The sequence below is a fragment of the Heterobasidion irregulare genome (genome assembly GCF_000320585.1).
Source record: "Heterobasidion irregulare TC 32-1 unplaced genomic scaffold scaffold_06, whole genome shotgun sequence".
Lineage (NCBI taxonomy): Eukaryota > Fungi > Basidiomycota > Agaricomycetes > Russulales > Bondarzewiaceae > Heterobasidion > Heterobasidion irregulare.
This window is the reverse complement of record NW_009258202.1, coordinates 1,051,113-1,064,155: the sequence shown is the minus strand read 5'-3', so window position 1 is coordinate 1,064,155 and position 13,043 is coordinate 1,051,113. Positions and strand designations below refer to the sequence as shown.

At 50.0% G+C, this 13,043-nt stretch overlaps 6 protein-coding genes across 6 annotated transcripts; 2 read left to right on the top strand and 4 right to left on the bottom strand.

The window, feature by feature from the left end:
* Positions 1–141: 141 nt before the first annotated feature.
* On the bottom strand, positions 142–1,567 carry HETIRDRAFT_45100 (glycosyltransferase family 49 protein; the record flags this gene model as incomplete). The annotated part of the gene is made up of 5 exons (XM_009548620.1): positions 142–376; positions 442–494; positions 554–701; positions 752–933; positions 998–1,567. 5 exons carry the CDS (start codon positions 1,565–1,567, stop codon positions 142–144), a joined length of 1,188 nt encoding a protein of 395 aa, XP_009546915.1.
* Positions 1,568–2,124: 557 nt separating this feature from the next.
* Positions 2,125–2,512, top strand: HETIRDRAFT_169387 (uncharacterized protein; the record flags this gene model as incomplete). The annotated part of the gene is made up of 2 exons (XM_009549064.1): positions 2,125–2,339; positions 2,398–2,512. The coding sequence occupies 2 exons, from the start codon at positions 2,125–2,127 to the stop codon at positions 2,510–2,512; spliced, it is 330 nt and encodes a 109-aa protein (XP_009547359.1).
* Positions 2,513–3,036: 524 nt separating this feature from the next.
* On the bottom strand, positions 3,037–3,606 carry HETIRDRAFT_233267 (uncharacterized protein; the record flags this gene model as incomplete). The annotated part of the gene is made up of 2 exons (XM_009549063.1): positions 3,037–3,219; positions 3,481–3,606. Coding segments are annotated over 2 exons (309 nt in total), but the record flags the coding sequence as incomplete, so codon positions are not given.
* Positions 3,607–3,828: 222 nt separating this feature from the next.
* HETIRDRAFT_427628 (uncharacterized protein) lies at positions 3,829–5,639 on the bottom strand (the record flags this gene model as incomplete). Its single annotated transcript, XM_009549062.1, has 6 exons — positions 3,829–3,898; positions 4,100–4,623; positions 4,702–4,750; positions 4,774–4,864; positions 4,974–5,260; positions 5,479–5,639. 6 exons carry the CDS (start codon positions 5,637–5,639, stop codon positions 3,829–3,831), a joined length of 1,182 nt encoding a protein of 393 aa, XP_009547357.1.
* Positions 5,640–7,105: 1,466 nt separating this feature from the next.
* Positions 7,106–7,402, bottom strand: HETIRDRAFT_45277 (uncharacterized protein; the record flags this gene model as incomplete). The annotated part of the gene is made up of 3 exons (XM_009548623.1): positions 7,106–7,174; positions 7,227–7,248; positions 7,302–7,402. Coding segments are annotated over 3 exons (192 nt in total), but the record flags the coding sequence as incomplete, so codon positions are not given.
* Positions 7,403–7,614: 212 nt separating this feature from the next.
* On the top strand, positions 7,615–12,817 carry HETIRDRAFT_101766 (uncharacterized protein; the record flags this gene model as incomplete). The annotated part of the gene is made up of 10 exons (XM_009549061.1): positions 7,615–7,714; positions 7,774–7,887; positions 7,938–8,071; positions 8,121–9,261; positions 9,309–9,377; positions 9,433–9,525; positions 9,583–9,618; positions 9,670–9,735; positions 9,787–10,904; positions 10,958–12,817. The coding sequence occupies 10 exons, from the start codon at positions 7,615–7,617 to the stop codon at positions 12,815–12,817; spliced, it is 4,731 nt and encodes a 1,576-aa protein (XP_009547356.1).
* Positions 12,818–13,043: the final 226 nt, after the last annotated feature.

Genomic DNA, 13,043 nt, shown 5'->3' with positions numbered 1-13,043 from the left:
TGTTGTCAGCTGTCACTCCTCGTTTCAGAGCGACTCCCGCATACACGGAAGCCCACTGTAGAACGTCTGATTTGTCGACTGGCACACAAACGGCAAAGCCCACAATTATCGATTCTTCATGCATTCTGTACTTGTTTGAAATCATGAAACTGGCGAAATTCTACCCGAGAAGCAGCCAACGGGAGGCTGCTTTAACGGCCATATAAAACCTAAGAAGGCAATGGTGATCACAAATCCAGAAAGCTGCAGTAAATTTGCTGTGCAAAGAACCTGTGTAACAATCTTGCCTATTCCCTTGATCTTTTGACACTCTTCTTGAGCGTTATGCCCTCGGGTCGTGTTCAACGTCCCCTCATCATAGAACCGTCTGATGTACCTATAGATTTAAGGATAACCGGACACGTCCAACGACGCAATACCATTGAACGTAAAGGGACGCACCGGAGACATGCTTCTTCCTTGAAGTCCGCATATATTTTGCGATTGTATTTCCGCTGATATTGTGATCACCTCAGCTGCTGAATGCATTGCAGTTGATAACGAAAAGATTTACCTCACTACGTCTCGCTTCTTCCTCGTACAGGTGGTTCTGATGTATGAGGAAGTGATCCCCAAGCACGTAGAAGGAAATTCCTGAAAGATACATCTCAAAAAGACAAGCCGCTTTGTTACCCCCGTATCCAGTGAATCGTTCGTCACACCTAGTCATAGGTACAATTTAGTGCATCCTGTGTCAAAGAAGGTGACGTACCATCCCCCAGCATCACTCTTTACGATAACGTATGGCTCATAAGCTGACTGGTATTGTGTTACCCTATAAATTTCACCGGGTCGCGCCTTGAAGAATCGTTCGTAATCTGTACTGTTGTGTCCTGGGGCCCATTGCATATGAAACGGCGCCACTGTTTTGACACGGACGAGGTTATATAGATCCTGATTATCACATGTAGAATCAGCGTAAAATAAAATTAGACGCATGCAGAGGGAGGAGACATACCTGCTTGTTGCGTGGAAACATCGATTGATCTCTCCCTTCTGCTGCACGGACGTATTCGAATGCCGGTATCACCAGCGCCGCAGACCCTTCTCGCATCCTACGGGCTATCTCTCCTGTTCCGCGCAGGAGGGATTGAACAGGGACACGCCATGATGTGCAGAGGGCAAAATCAACATCTAACAGCAATATGTACTTTGTGCGGACCGCCAGGCGGGCAAGATTGCGCCAGGCATTGAACGCACGAGGAAAGGGCGAGATGACCAGGTGAATATCAGCGCGAGAAGCGAGTGCTGGGGAAGAGCGAAGAAGTTTGTGCAGGGTCGCCAAGTTTGCCTGCAGGGACGATAGACTGTCTCCAGGAGAGAAGGGAAGGTGAATCGTCACCGAGAGCGGGCCATCGTATCGCTCAGCGAGTGCCCTGAGGACATGAAACCTATTGTTAGTCACTAGAGTGGTGACTGTGATGTCGTCGTCGTCGAACACGTCAGACGCTTTATAGAAGAACGGGAGTATTTTCATTGGATGCATGGAGTTCGAAAAGGCTTTGGAGAGGAAGAGCGATTCGGACATAGCGAACCGGTGTGATAAACGTGACCCGAGCTCAGAGAAATCGATCTGTTGCCCAGACGTGTTGGAAGACGACCAGTAAAGCATAGACTCCTCTGTGATAGCATCCAAATGCGACAGAAACTCATTTTCGCTCAAGTCAAGTAGAGATGCGCCGTCACTGTCTGTATTGTCCGAAGAAGGCCGCGTTCCCTTTGTTTTTGGATATAGAAACTTATTGAAGAGACTAGTCCAAGTTATACTAGAGACGTCTGGCAGGTGCGGAGTGAGTGACTCTGAGCAGTTGGGCACGAAAGGACATAGCAGGAGAAAAGACGAGGTGTAAAAAACGGAGACAATGATATAGAGGAGAGTAGAGGCACGAGTAACACGTCCTAGAATTAGCCAAGCAGTCATCGCGACCTTCTAAGGCTCAGTAGGCTTGGAGTGAATGATTGAATCAAGCGGTCTTGCGAGAATCGTCGGCAGATGAGGTGGAACGAAAGTGACTACGAAGACTTGTTGCTTACATAACCATAACTTCCTCTTGACCTCAGTTTCTCTTGGCTCTCACAGCAACCATGGCGCAGTCGACAGCCAAATACGAGGCTATTCCTCAATCCGACGAGGTTGAGCAGGTCAGGGACGACCATCCTGCTCCAGATCCACGCTTTGAGCAGCCCACTCCCTCTCCGTGGAAGCGCGCTGGCCTCCTCTTTCTGATTGCGTTCTTGTTTTGGCTCACGTACTGGTTGCGGACGTCTTACCAACCACCGAAGGTCGTTCATGCGAATAGGTTTGTCTCGTGAATCTTCGTCTTTTGAAATGACGCTGAAGGGGTCAGACGCGTGTAGGTATTCTAAGGAGTACAAATTCCGTCCTGCTGCCAGCCCTATTATCACCGAGCGCTTGAAGGACGGTCGCACTCGCCTGCGGGGCGCGCAGCCAACTGTCTATGGGATAAACTAGAAGGTACCCGCCGATCGCCATACTCGGTGATTGACTATTGAAATCTCAATCCATGCAGTCTCCACTGATACCTCCGCTAGCACAGTATTCACTTTCCTTCCTTCGGATGTCTTTGCCATTCCTTCCCAATCTTGTTCCCATTTATTCGGACTCTTTATACGTCGAAGTCATCCTATACCATTTCAGGTTGATATAGTTGCCTACAATCGCGAGCTCACTGCATCACGGCAATGGATTTTGTTAAAGCAGAGGCACAGATCCCTGAAATTTGTTGCTGAACTCTTAATCTAAGACATCTCCAGAATCACGACCAGCTTTGTCGCCTGCGGCTGCACGTTTGTGACGCTTCCGGAATCCCTTCCAACATCATCAACTCCCTCTTTAGCAGCCGAGTAATGTGCTGCTGCGAATGTGCCTGTGACGGCATGGCATAGAGCCTGGCACCGACATCCCACAACATCTTTGCCACCGCTTTGCTCAGCTTGCGATATGCAAAGCGCGACCGAAATGGAGTTAACGCCGCACAACGCACTCTTGTGCACTCTTTGCGCATTCACCTCAGCACCTCGATCCAGCAGCAGTTTCACGACGGTTTCGTGACCACCTTGAGACGCCGCCTGCAGCGCAAACCCGCCGTTTCCTCTTCTTGCGTCGACCTCAGCACCTTTTTCTAGCAACATGACATCGCGGCCGAAACAAGACGCCGCCTGCAGTGCGTTCTCACACCTTCTGCATTAACTTCTGCATCTCGATCCAACAGCAGTCGCACAATAGCTCCATGACCGCCTCGAGACGCCGCTTGCAATTCATTTCCGAGCGTTCCACCAAGTGCATTGACCTCGGCATCTAGCTTCGCGACCTTCTGGAGACGCCGCCTGCAGCGCGTTCACTAGCCATCCTCCTTGCGCGTTGACCTCTCGATCCCGTAGCAATCGCACGATCGCTTCATGACCACCTTACGACGCTACTTGCAATGCGTTCCCGTACTCTCCTTCTTGTGCATTGACTTCTGCACCTCGGTCCAGCAGCAGTCGCGCGATGGCCTCGTGACCACTATGAGATGCCGCCTGTGCCTTCCAATGAACTCCTCCTTCACCCTCAGTAAAAACGGAATTCAGGTGAAAGTCAAGCTCAGTCAAAAAAAATGGTCTTTTGTCATGTATCCGTCAAGAAAGTGGCGCGAAAAGTCATACACAAGTCATAAACTGCTAAAATTGGACACGACTTTTACGCGACTTCTGCACTGCCTCTATGACGGATATATGACAAAATACCAATTTTTTGACTGGGCATGATGTTCACTTGAATTTTCGTTTTTACTGAGCTTCACCAGTGACCTTAGCGTCCTCGGCTAATAACCACCATGAGATATCTGGAAATTCTGTACTGCACGAATAATACAGAAGGTCAGGAATGGTGTTAGCTTCACGATGCCATTCCGGGGATAATCAGGACCTGTCCAAACTATATATCCTGACCCAATTCAGAAAATGTTCTCGCCGAGGGGGATGGAAGAACCCTTGAACTAAACCTAGAAGAGGCCGACGAGCGCCTGGATCCAGCCGCTGAAAATGGAGCCCTCAATACTGTGCCGCATATGAAGCTAGGGAGACATCCTGCCCTCCTTTCATCTCTTTCTCATCCAGCTCGTCTGTGTCGACTTGCATCAGATAGGCAAGACATGCCATGGCAATAGACTTATGGGCCAGCTCGGCATTGACACTATAGACTGATGCTCTACCTGTTCGAATCCGTTCAGAGAACAGATATTCAACAACGGAAAAGCGCGATAACCGGATGATTCGTACTGCGCCAGTTTCGAGAGGTTCATGGCGCCTCCGGCCGAACTGCAAAGCGCTACCAACTAGACTGGCCGATAGAGAGACCAAACTGCCACAGATTGTGAGCACATCCCATGGATTGCGCATGCGGTTCCCGGAGTCGTAATGCGCCTTTCTTTCAGGATTTATAGCCACTTTGACAACCTCAGTGAGTTCACTAAGAAGCATCGGACGCTCTGAGACACATAGGAACTGCAGGATCCGATGGAACTTCTCTTGGTTATTCTCCGGGACGTTTCCCAGTATGTATCCATACGTTGCGTCCAGCATCTTCGGCAGAGATACTCAAGTCATCTTGAGGTCGTTTACCATGACGCAATGCCGTAAATCGTCCAACTGACAGCGCACCCATTGAACCCTTACATGCCAAGTCCCCGTCAGTATTAAAGCTATCTGACTGGACAAGTATGGTTGACTTACATCCCATCTGCATGTTTGACGAGGATTTCTCTGATCAACACTTTCTCGCTAGTCCCCCATTTCCGCAGTTGAGGGTCGCTGTCTAGTGTACCTTGAAGATACCGCTCGATGTCATTTTCGATGCGAGACGTTTTGCCACGGAGATCAATGCGATAAGCGTAAAATCTCTGTCGCCTCCCCAATCTCTGGCACAGGCTGACTGGTGGCCAGGGCGCGCGGGGTTTGGGGGTTCCAACTCTTCATTTCGGCCAAGAATTTTAGAGTGCCCTTGCGCTCTGAGCCAGTGCTTTCGTCAAGCGCATCGAGCACAATACAGGTGCGGTCAAATAGTCCAATCATGGCCTTCAGATTCGTGATCAGATCATCCGGATTCGTTTGTTGGGTGCCATCATGATTCCGTGCACAGAGAACCCTCAGGTCTACAGGAGTCCCATTTGAAATTAGACTTGAGCGACCAACGAGTGCATGAGGCCCCGAAAGCAATTTCCTGGAGTCATTGAAATCAGTAGACGAGTCAGGTGGAGAATAGTCACATCGGAGCGTTTCAATGACGCTAGAGCTGTCATGAAACGAGCGGAACAGTTGTGGCTACGCATCTCCATCTCGATACCACCTTGCCAAAGAATTGTTTTGACATTGCCAGCTGTAAGAAAATCTCTCGTCAGACCACATCCGGATAGCTATCATAAAAGTTCTGGAACATACGTATGCCATGGATCCCGAAAAACGAGTTGTAAGCCTTCGTCCATTCCAGGAACGTTTCTCTGTATAGGAATTATTTTCCGGTTTTCGGATGTCGTGTGCTCAAAGCAATGTGATGGTTCGTGGATGGGCCAGATGGGCTGAGCCACGCGCGACTTTTCCATTCGGAGGACTTCGTCCGAGCTGGTATTACAGTATATGCGTCAGACAGAGATCAGTGGTCTGAAAAGCAAGGTCTGCCAGTGGCTCGCCTTGCAAGAGCTAAGAATTTATAGTCGTCGTCGCTAAGATGACGGCAGTGACCATAGGAACCTTCCGGCTCGATAGGTCCAGCAACTTCCTTATCGCGTCCTTGATATCCGTATTCTTGCAAAAAAAAAAAACGCTGTCCTATATTGAATTGAAAGCATTATCAGCCAAGATATCCAATGGAGCATCATGAGATCATCGATCATCACCAGGGTGCTTCTGCTTTATCGACCTCGTAACCACTCTGAGCACCATAGATAGCTGCGCAAGGGTATCGACAACATTTTCTTTCAAGGAGGTAGTGATCTCTGGTTGGATGTAAACGCTCAGCCGCTCGAGAGAGCTCTTGAGGTCCCTAAATATCTGGATGATCATATCGTAGTTCGCACTGACATCCTTCGCAGTTGAAGATCGATAAGCCCGTGGACTTCGTCTTCGACTGACTGTGATAGCACATACACGAATGGCGACAAGTACCGCTTTCGCTAGTGGGTGAGCCTGATGATTTATCCGATTAAGTAGATGTATTGCGCGCAGCAGATGTAATGCGCACCTCCCCCACCGTCACTGAGAACGTGCTGAGAGTTGGTAGCGGTTCTGACCCTTTGCTCCTTCTTCCGATATTCCTTGAATCGCTCCTACTCCTTTTCGATGATTACGAGAAGAGTAGCGGGGGAGTCTGCCCCAGCCCTCCTTCAGGATAGTTGCGCTTGATGTCTCGCTTGTAGTTTGTGAGCGCCGATTATCAGATCTCCTGAAATTGCGATGCAAGATTCGAATCCGTCACGTTCAACAGAGTGGGGAGGGCGGTAGAACGACGTGCACGGTGAAGACCGCGGGACAATAGCCACGAGGGTGAGCGCTTCAGGAACCTAGTGATTGGATAAACTATCAGAATACAGTTCTGGTGATACTATTCGCCTAAGCGCTATGATTTTGTTCAAATTTGGGACGCTCGCATTGTAGAAAATAGGGCGGCATGCGAGCAAGCACAAAGACATGATCGATGATCTGCCAGTGAGAAGATGACGATACACAGGTCCTAAAGCAAGATGAAGGGTATGTCAATTTTCTGAACTCTTGCTCACTTAGGACTGGTCACTGCCGGTTCACTGCATACGAAATATTTGCAGTCAAGATATAAGTCCAAAGAGTCCTTATTTAGATGACTTGAGCCTGATCTCAAATAAGTACCGCAAGAGATGCCCGCGTTCACGGAATATTAAACGACTAGATAAAAATACCATCATTGAACAGGTTGAAGGAATTACAGGCATTATCGTATCAAGACTCACTGGGAGCTGGCTGGATTGGATCCCTGACAAATTGAGTGACTGAATGACTACATAGTTGACACCAATTGCCTACGACTGTAGGAAGACTAATGATGTGCCTCTTCTGTATGATGCTCATGACCATGACCATGGCCTTCCCATGGGTGCCTCAAACCCTACATATGTCGTTCGCGTCAGCGAGCCACAACACGTCAACAAAGTACACACCAAGAGTTTCGCTCCATCTTGCCTATATTCACGATTGGCATCAGGAGTAGGCATTTAACAGCCGTGGGGACGAACCTTGCACGATAGAAGATGAAGAACCACATTGATGCGCCAAGCGCTTTGGCGAGGAACTTATGTTTGAAGCCAGGGAGGTGAGGGTGGAATCCAGGGCCTGCGTGGTCGAATGATGATTAGACAAGAGATGAATAACATTGAGTGTCTGCAAGATACTTACCAGTGGGGCCAGCCATGGTAGCAGATGATGCGTTCGGAAGAGGAAGGAGTTTGGTCGAGTTGTGGCGTTCGAGGATTTACCGATGTACCGCTTAGCTTGCTTCTTCCAGTTTCTTCCGCCAGGCGCGACGGCGACCTTCTCCCAACCTCATTCATGGATGAGAAACTCTCTAGCAAGCTAAGGAAAAGGGAGATCGAGCCTCCAAGAGTTACCTATCATGCATCGAGCAGGACTTTCGATCGTCTATTCAAAGGTACATGTGCACGAACACTTTACCGTGTTCTGCTTCTTGCACTCACTCACTGTCTGCAGAGAAATCTTTGGAGGAAACTAAGAATGTCGTCAGGAGGAAGCTTGGACTTGATACGGACGCTACAATCACTCTCGCCCAGCTACGGGAAAACAAAAGGATTGACCTAGAGGATGGTGCGTGCGGTCACGTCTCCCACGTCGATGCTAGAACTAAAAGGTACCAGATGACGACTTCGACGCGTTTCGTGCTTTCGCCCATGCTACCTCTCATGCAGATGTTCTTGTGGATGCAGATGGAGGGCATGCACGTCAACTGGGGTCTTTCAACGAACTGCAGGGATTTAGTGCTAAGTCGCCGGTAAGTTGTCCCCTCTATCCTACGAGGTCGCTCTTCACACTCTCTTTAGGAAAAGAAGAAAAGAAAGAAGCGCAAGATGGAGGAGCAGCGGTTGATTGTCGCCTCGGCCAAACTACCCTCTCAGCAGGCAGCGAAACCTCATTCCAAAACAACTGCGCTGAATATCACTCACGACACGCGACCAAACGAGTCTTCACCCACTAGGAAAAGGAGGAAGGTTGTGTTCGACGAGCCGTCCACCTCTCCAGATCGTTCTAGTGCTTTCGGCAATGGTTCCCGCTTGGAGGATATAACATCGAAGGCTTTGATATCAAAACAAGCCAAGGTCCCCTCTGATACTCCCCTTCCTTCTTTCAGTCATGAAGCTTCTTCATCTCCTTCGATCGAAAAGCCGAAAAAGTCCAAGCCAAAATCCAAATCCCATATGTTTGAAGCTTTTGCGGCTGGAAGACCATCACCCTCCACACCCCTAGCATCGAAACCGGCTAAAGTCTCCTCAGACGCTCCGATTTCTTCTTCCGTTCATAACATCTCTCCATCTCCGTCCTTTCAACCCCCGAGATTATCCAGGAAAAGGTCAAGATCCGATGTACATGACGATTCTGCAACCAAAGAACCGACACCTTCCGGAGTTGGCTCGATCCAAGTGAAAGGCACAGTCACGGGCTTATCAGATTCTGTCCATTTACATTCCTTTGTGCCTTCGCGCGACCAGCGCGAAGAGGTGATGGCAGTGAATCAGTTACAGCCCTCTCTGAATGCAGTGTCCTCACTTCCTTCCGAGGCTTCAAAAGCCAAGGTTTCAAAATCCTCAAAAAAGAGGAAACGGTCCGATTCCTTACCGGTTGAGCCATCAATTCCGGCTATTGGGGAATCGTCTCAACGAGATGCTTCAAGAGAACGTAAGAGGAAAAAAGCGAAACGAAAGAGCAGTGGACTGCTTGCGGCATTATCTGATGCAAGTGGTCGCTCTCCCTCACTATCGGTTGTTCGGCCAGCCCCTCCAAGAGATTCGGTTCTTGAGAAGTCACCGAAAGGCACAACAGCGTCTGTCTCCTCAGGTCACATTCTGCCCTCTATGGCTACCAATGCTCCATCTCCTCGTGAGACTCTGCAGAAAAAGTCGAAGAAGAAAATTGAAGTCGACAATACGAGCTCTAGTCAGGAAGCTTCTACGCTAGCAATACAAGGTGAATACTTCTGATGGGTTGTATCACAATTTGTTCACGATCTTTAGCTTCAATTGTATCATCAACTGCACCTGCTCCCACATCGACAAACCCAGCAGTCTCTGCAAACAAAATCAGTGCGGTCTTCGTCTTATGCAAACTATATGTTCCTCATATTTTGATTAATGGCAGAAAAGATGCAGCGGCCAAATTCTAAGGATGTATCAGAAGAGCCTCGATCCGTCGATGTCCTAATGATGTCCAAAGTGTCTAAGTCCAATTCAAGTAAGCGCAGTCAAGTATCACTGAGAGATGACTTGAGCGACAGTGCCACGCTTTTAGGCGGCGCAGAGACAGCGCAAACTGTTGCTTCTCCTGGTGACTGTGATATTTAATTTGCTACGTGACTGTAGTTGACCATTTTTATAGAACAAGCTTTGTCCGCGCTGGCTACGGATGTGTCGACAGATATATTCATGGACCATGGCCGCAAAGGTGAGTATCTCTGTTTTCAGTTCTCGTTCGACCCAGGCTGACACAATATAGGATCATCTGTGAAGTCTAAGAAGAAGAAAGAGCACCGTGAGATGACCCAAGCTGAGCGCGATGCTTTCGAGCGTGACTTCCGTGCGGCTGTCGACACAACGCTCGCCGCTGCAGGGTCGAACATGCCGCCGTCCTCGACACCTGCCTCCACTGATATTCCTGGTACTTCTTCAGGCTTGATACCTCTGAAGCCTAGGCCACGCTTGAAAGAGAAGCTCAGCAAATCTCGATTAAGCACATCTTGGGGACCTCGTGACCTTGAACCTGAGGACTCTTCTATCCCTTCTAGTCCTGGTGCATCGGTCGAAGGCGTCCCATCGGAGGCAGCTGTTCATGCGAAGCAGAGTAACTACCACATCCCAGATCACGCGACATCCTCGAAAACGATGCAGTCGCCATTGTCAGCTGTTGCTGAGAAGCAGGGAAAGGATTCTTACCTAGAGGGCGTGGCGCCCTCGAAAAACGTGCTTTCAGAGGACCTCTTGGTGGACAACCGAGAACCACAGCGTTCACGCGCTAGTCAGGGTACTACCACCACGTCTCTTGGCGCCGTCACTCGTGACGAGTCTTTGACTGCAGCCGCTGTCGACGAAACGGCTCGTCGCACCGTCGTGGCGCCAACTATGCCTGCAGGATCGACTATTTCCGAGGTGACAGTCGAGACACCCGATGAAGGAAGCAGCAATGACAGTTATAGTTCTGACGAAGATGAGGAGGCGAACGATGGAGAAGGCGACGAGAAGGGTTCACGGAAGAGAGGTTTACTTGTGCCTTCCATCATGTCCTCACAAGACATGGCCTCCATCATGGATCCCTCTCAGTACGAGGAACAGTTGGAAGCTATCATGCGTGGGCCTGCTCGGACTGGTCCCAGACAGAGCATTTTGGACGAGATACCTTCCAGCAGCGACACAGAATATAGTGATTCAGAGAAGGAAATACCCGCTTCCGAGGACGACGAAGACGTCGATGAGCGTGCTTTTCGTCGGTTGTCGAAGAAGTCTAATAGGGACCGATCTTTGTCTTTTGAGGCGGGTATGGTCGTCGATGATGAAGACGTCGACGATTCCGTCCACGTTTTCATGGATGGTCCCCCAGAGCTACCGCGTGCGGACCCAGTGGGTATCTCTTTGAATTAATATCACACGGCTCTGAAATCATACGACTGCAGCCCCTTGATCTCTCCACCGACTTCGACAGAGGCTCTGAGAGTCTAGAGCTGCACGACACTCTACATCCTCTGCAGCCCCCTCAGGATAACTCGGAAGCTGAGGTTCACTCTTCTCACGAAGTTCCGCCATTCCTAGAAGAGGTAAAGCTATTATCATCAGGAAAGGCAGGAACCCAGACCAATGAGGAGACAGCTGGCGTGGATCGCGAAGATAGACGTGTTTCATCTCCTGAGACAGATGCTACAGCCATCAATACTGAAGCATCTAAAGCGCATTCACCATCGTCCGCACCATCTCAGGATGCTCCACAGCACGGTTCACCTGACCTCTCTATCAAGATGACAGAAAGCGAGATAGGCCCTTCATCCCATATATCTTCTGTAGCGAATGTTACGCCTACGCGCCAATCTAGGACCAATGGTGCTTCTACACAGATTTCTGCGCAACCGAGCATGAATGATGAAGTAGAAAGCATCGATTCTGATGAGTCGGAATCGCAAAAGGCTGTTCAACCACGTACTGAATCGGATCCCATTGAATCGGATCCCATTGAAACGGAGCATACGCCGCCTCGCACCTTGTCACCTCACAACACCCCTCAGCCTGGCACGGCCAAACGCATGAGGGATCGAAACGGGAGGCTTGTAACGTCTGGGGATCTTCTTCCAGTTCTCGCCTTACCGACCATGGATTCTGACAATCATACGACCCGCCGATCGGGTCGGCTGGCAAGTCGTCAGCGGGACACACCCACTCCTGATCCTGATTCCGATGTCGTACAAGATCCTGAACCAGAACCGGTCGCTCCTCCTGTGCCTTCACGCCGCAATCGGTTGACCGCGGAGGAAAAAGCCCGCAGAGAGGAAGAAAGGGCACGTAAAGCTGCTGTCAGAGAAGCCGAGAAGCTCGAAAAAGCGCGCATTCGCCAGGAAAAGCAAGCAGAGAAGGCACGGCAGAAAGAGGAGAAAGCTAGGGAGCGCGAGGCGGAGAAGCAAGAAAAGGCAAGGCTTCGGCGGGAGAGGGCACGCGTCGATCGTGAAAAGAAGAATGGAAAGCAACAAGGCTCTAATCCTTCATCTGCATCTGCACATCCTACTGCTTCAGCAGCTTCCACTGCTCGTCCCTTTTCCAATGCCCCTAGTATCTCAGTTGAGACACCAGTGCCACACATTCCAGGCCTCAATGGTATCTTAGTTGAGACACCAGAGCCACACCGTTCAGGCCCCAATGTTCAGGTTTCGCAGGTTAAATGGACGTCTCTTCCCACACTGTCATCCCCTGTTCCAGCTTCAGAGTCAATCCTCGATGAGCTCAGGACCAGCAGCCCGGAGCCAGACCGAATACCTCATGCTCCTGATCACCCTATGCAACATTTGCCGCCATCCTCTGAGGCGCCCCCTGAGTCCACTCAAGATACGAGTCAAGATGTACCCATGACGCCGCTTTTCTTCCCTGGCAGTAGTCAATTCCCGACTGCTGTTCGCCCTTTGCATAAACAAAGGTTACCTGCACAGTCCGCGGCGTCGGGCTCTGACGCCGAGGTCGATGCTCCTCCTAAATGGAAGCTAAAGGCCGTGGCAAGGAAGCCCGCTGCAGCACCATACCGTCGTTTGACACAATTGGCAAGTCAGGACATGCTATTCTCATCGCCTAGCCCCAATCCATTGCATCCCCCGCCATCGACCCAGACCAAACAGTTAATAGAGTCTGACGTTGATGATGAGGACGATGAAAGCTCAGATACTGGATCAGACTCCGATGCACCGCAATCGCATATTCCGAAAGATAGACGGGCTGGGGCTGGCACTAGACCGAGGAGGAGTTCTGGTCTCTTGGGGCTGCCACGGTCAAGGCGTTGAAGTAGAGTGGATGCGCATCTGTGTTCTCTATGCTTTTTTCATGAAGCCCTACTATCTATACGGGAAACTGATCGTCTTGTCGCATACTTACATATCATCGATATATCGTCCTGCACATCTTGTGCAGACCTCAGAGCAACTGACTTTGCTCGACTCATTTTTGAATTGTGTGACGCTACACATTTCTCACGGTCCCACGTGACATGATTTATGTGAATTGCTGCCT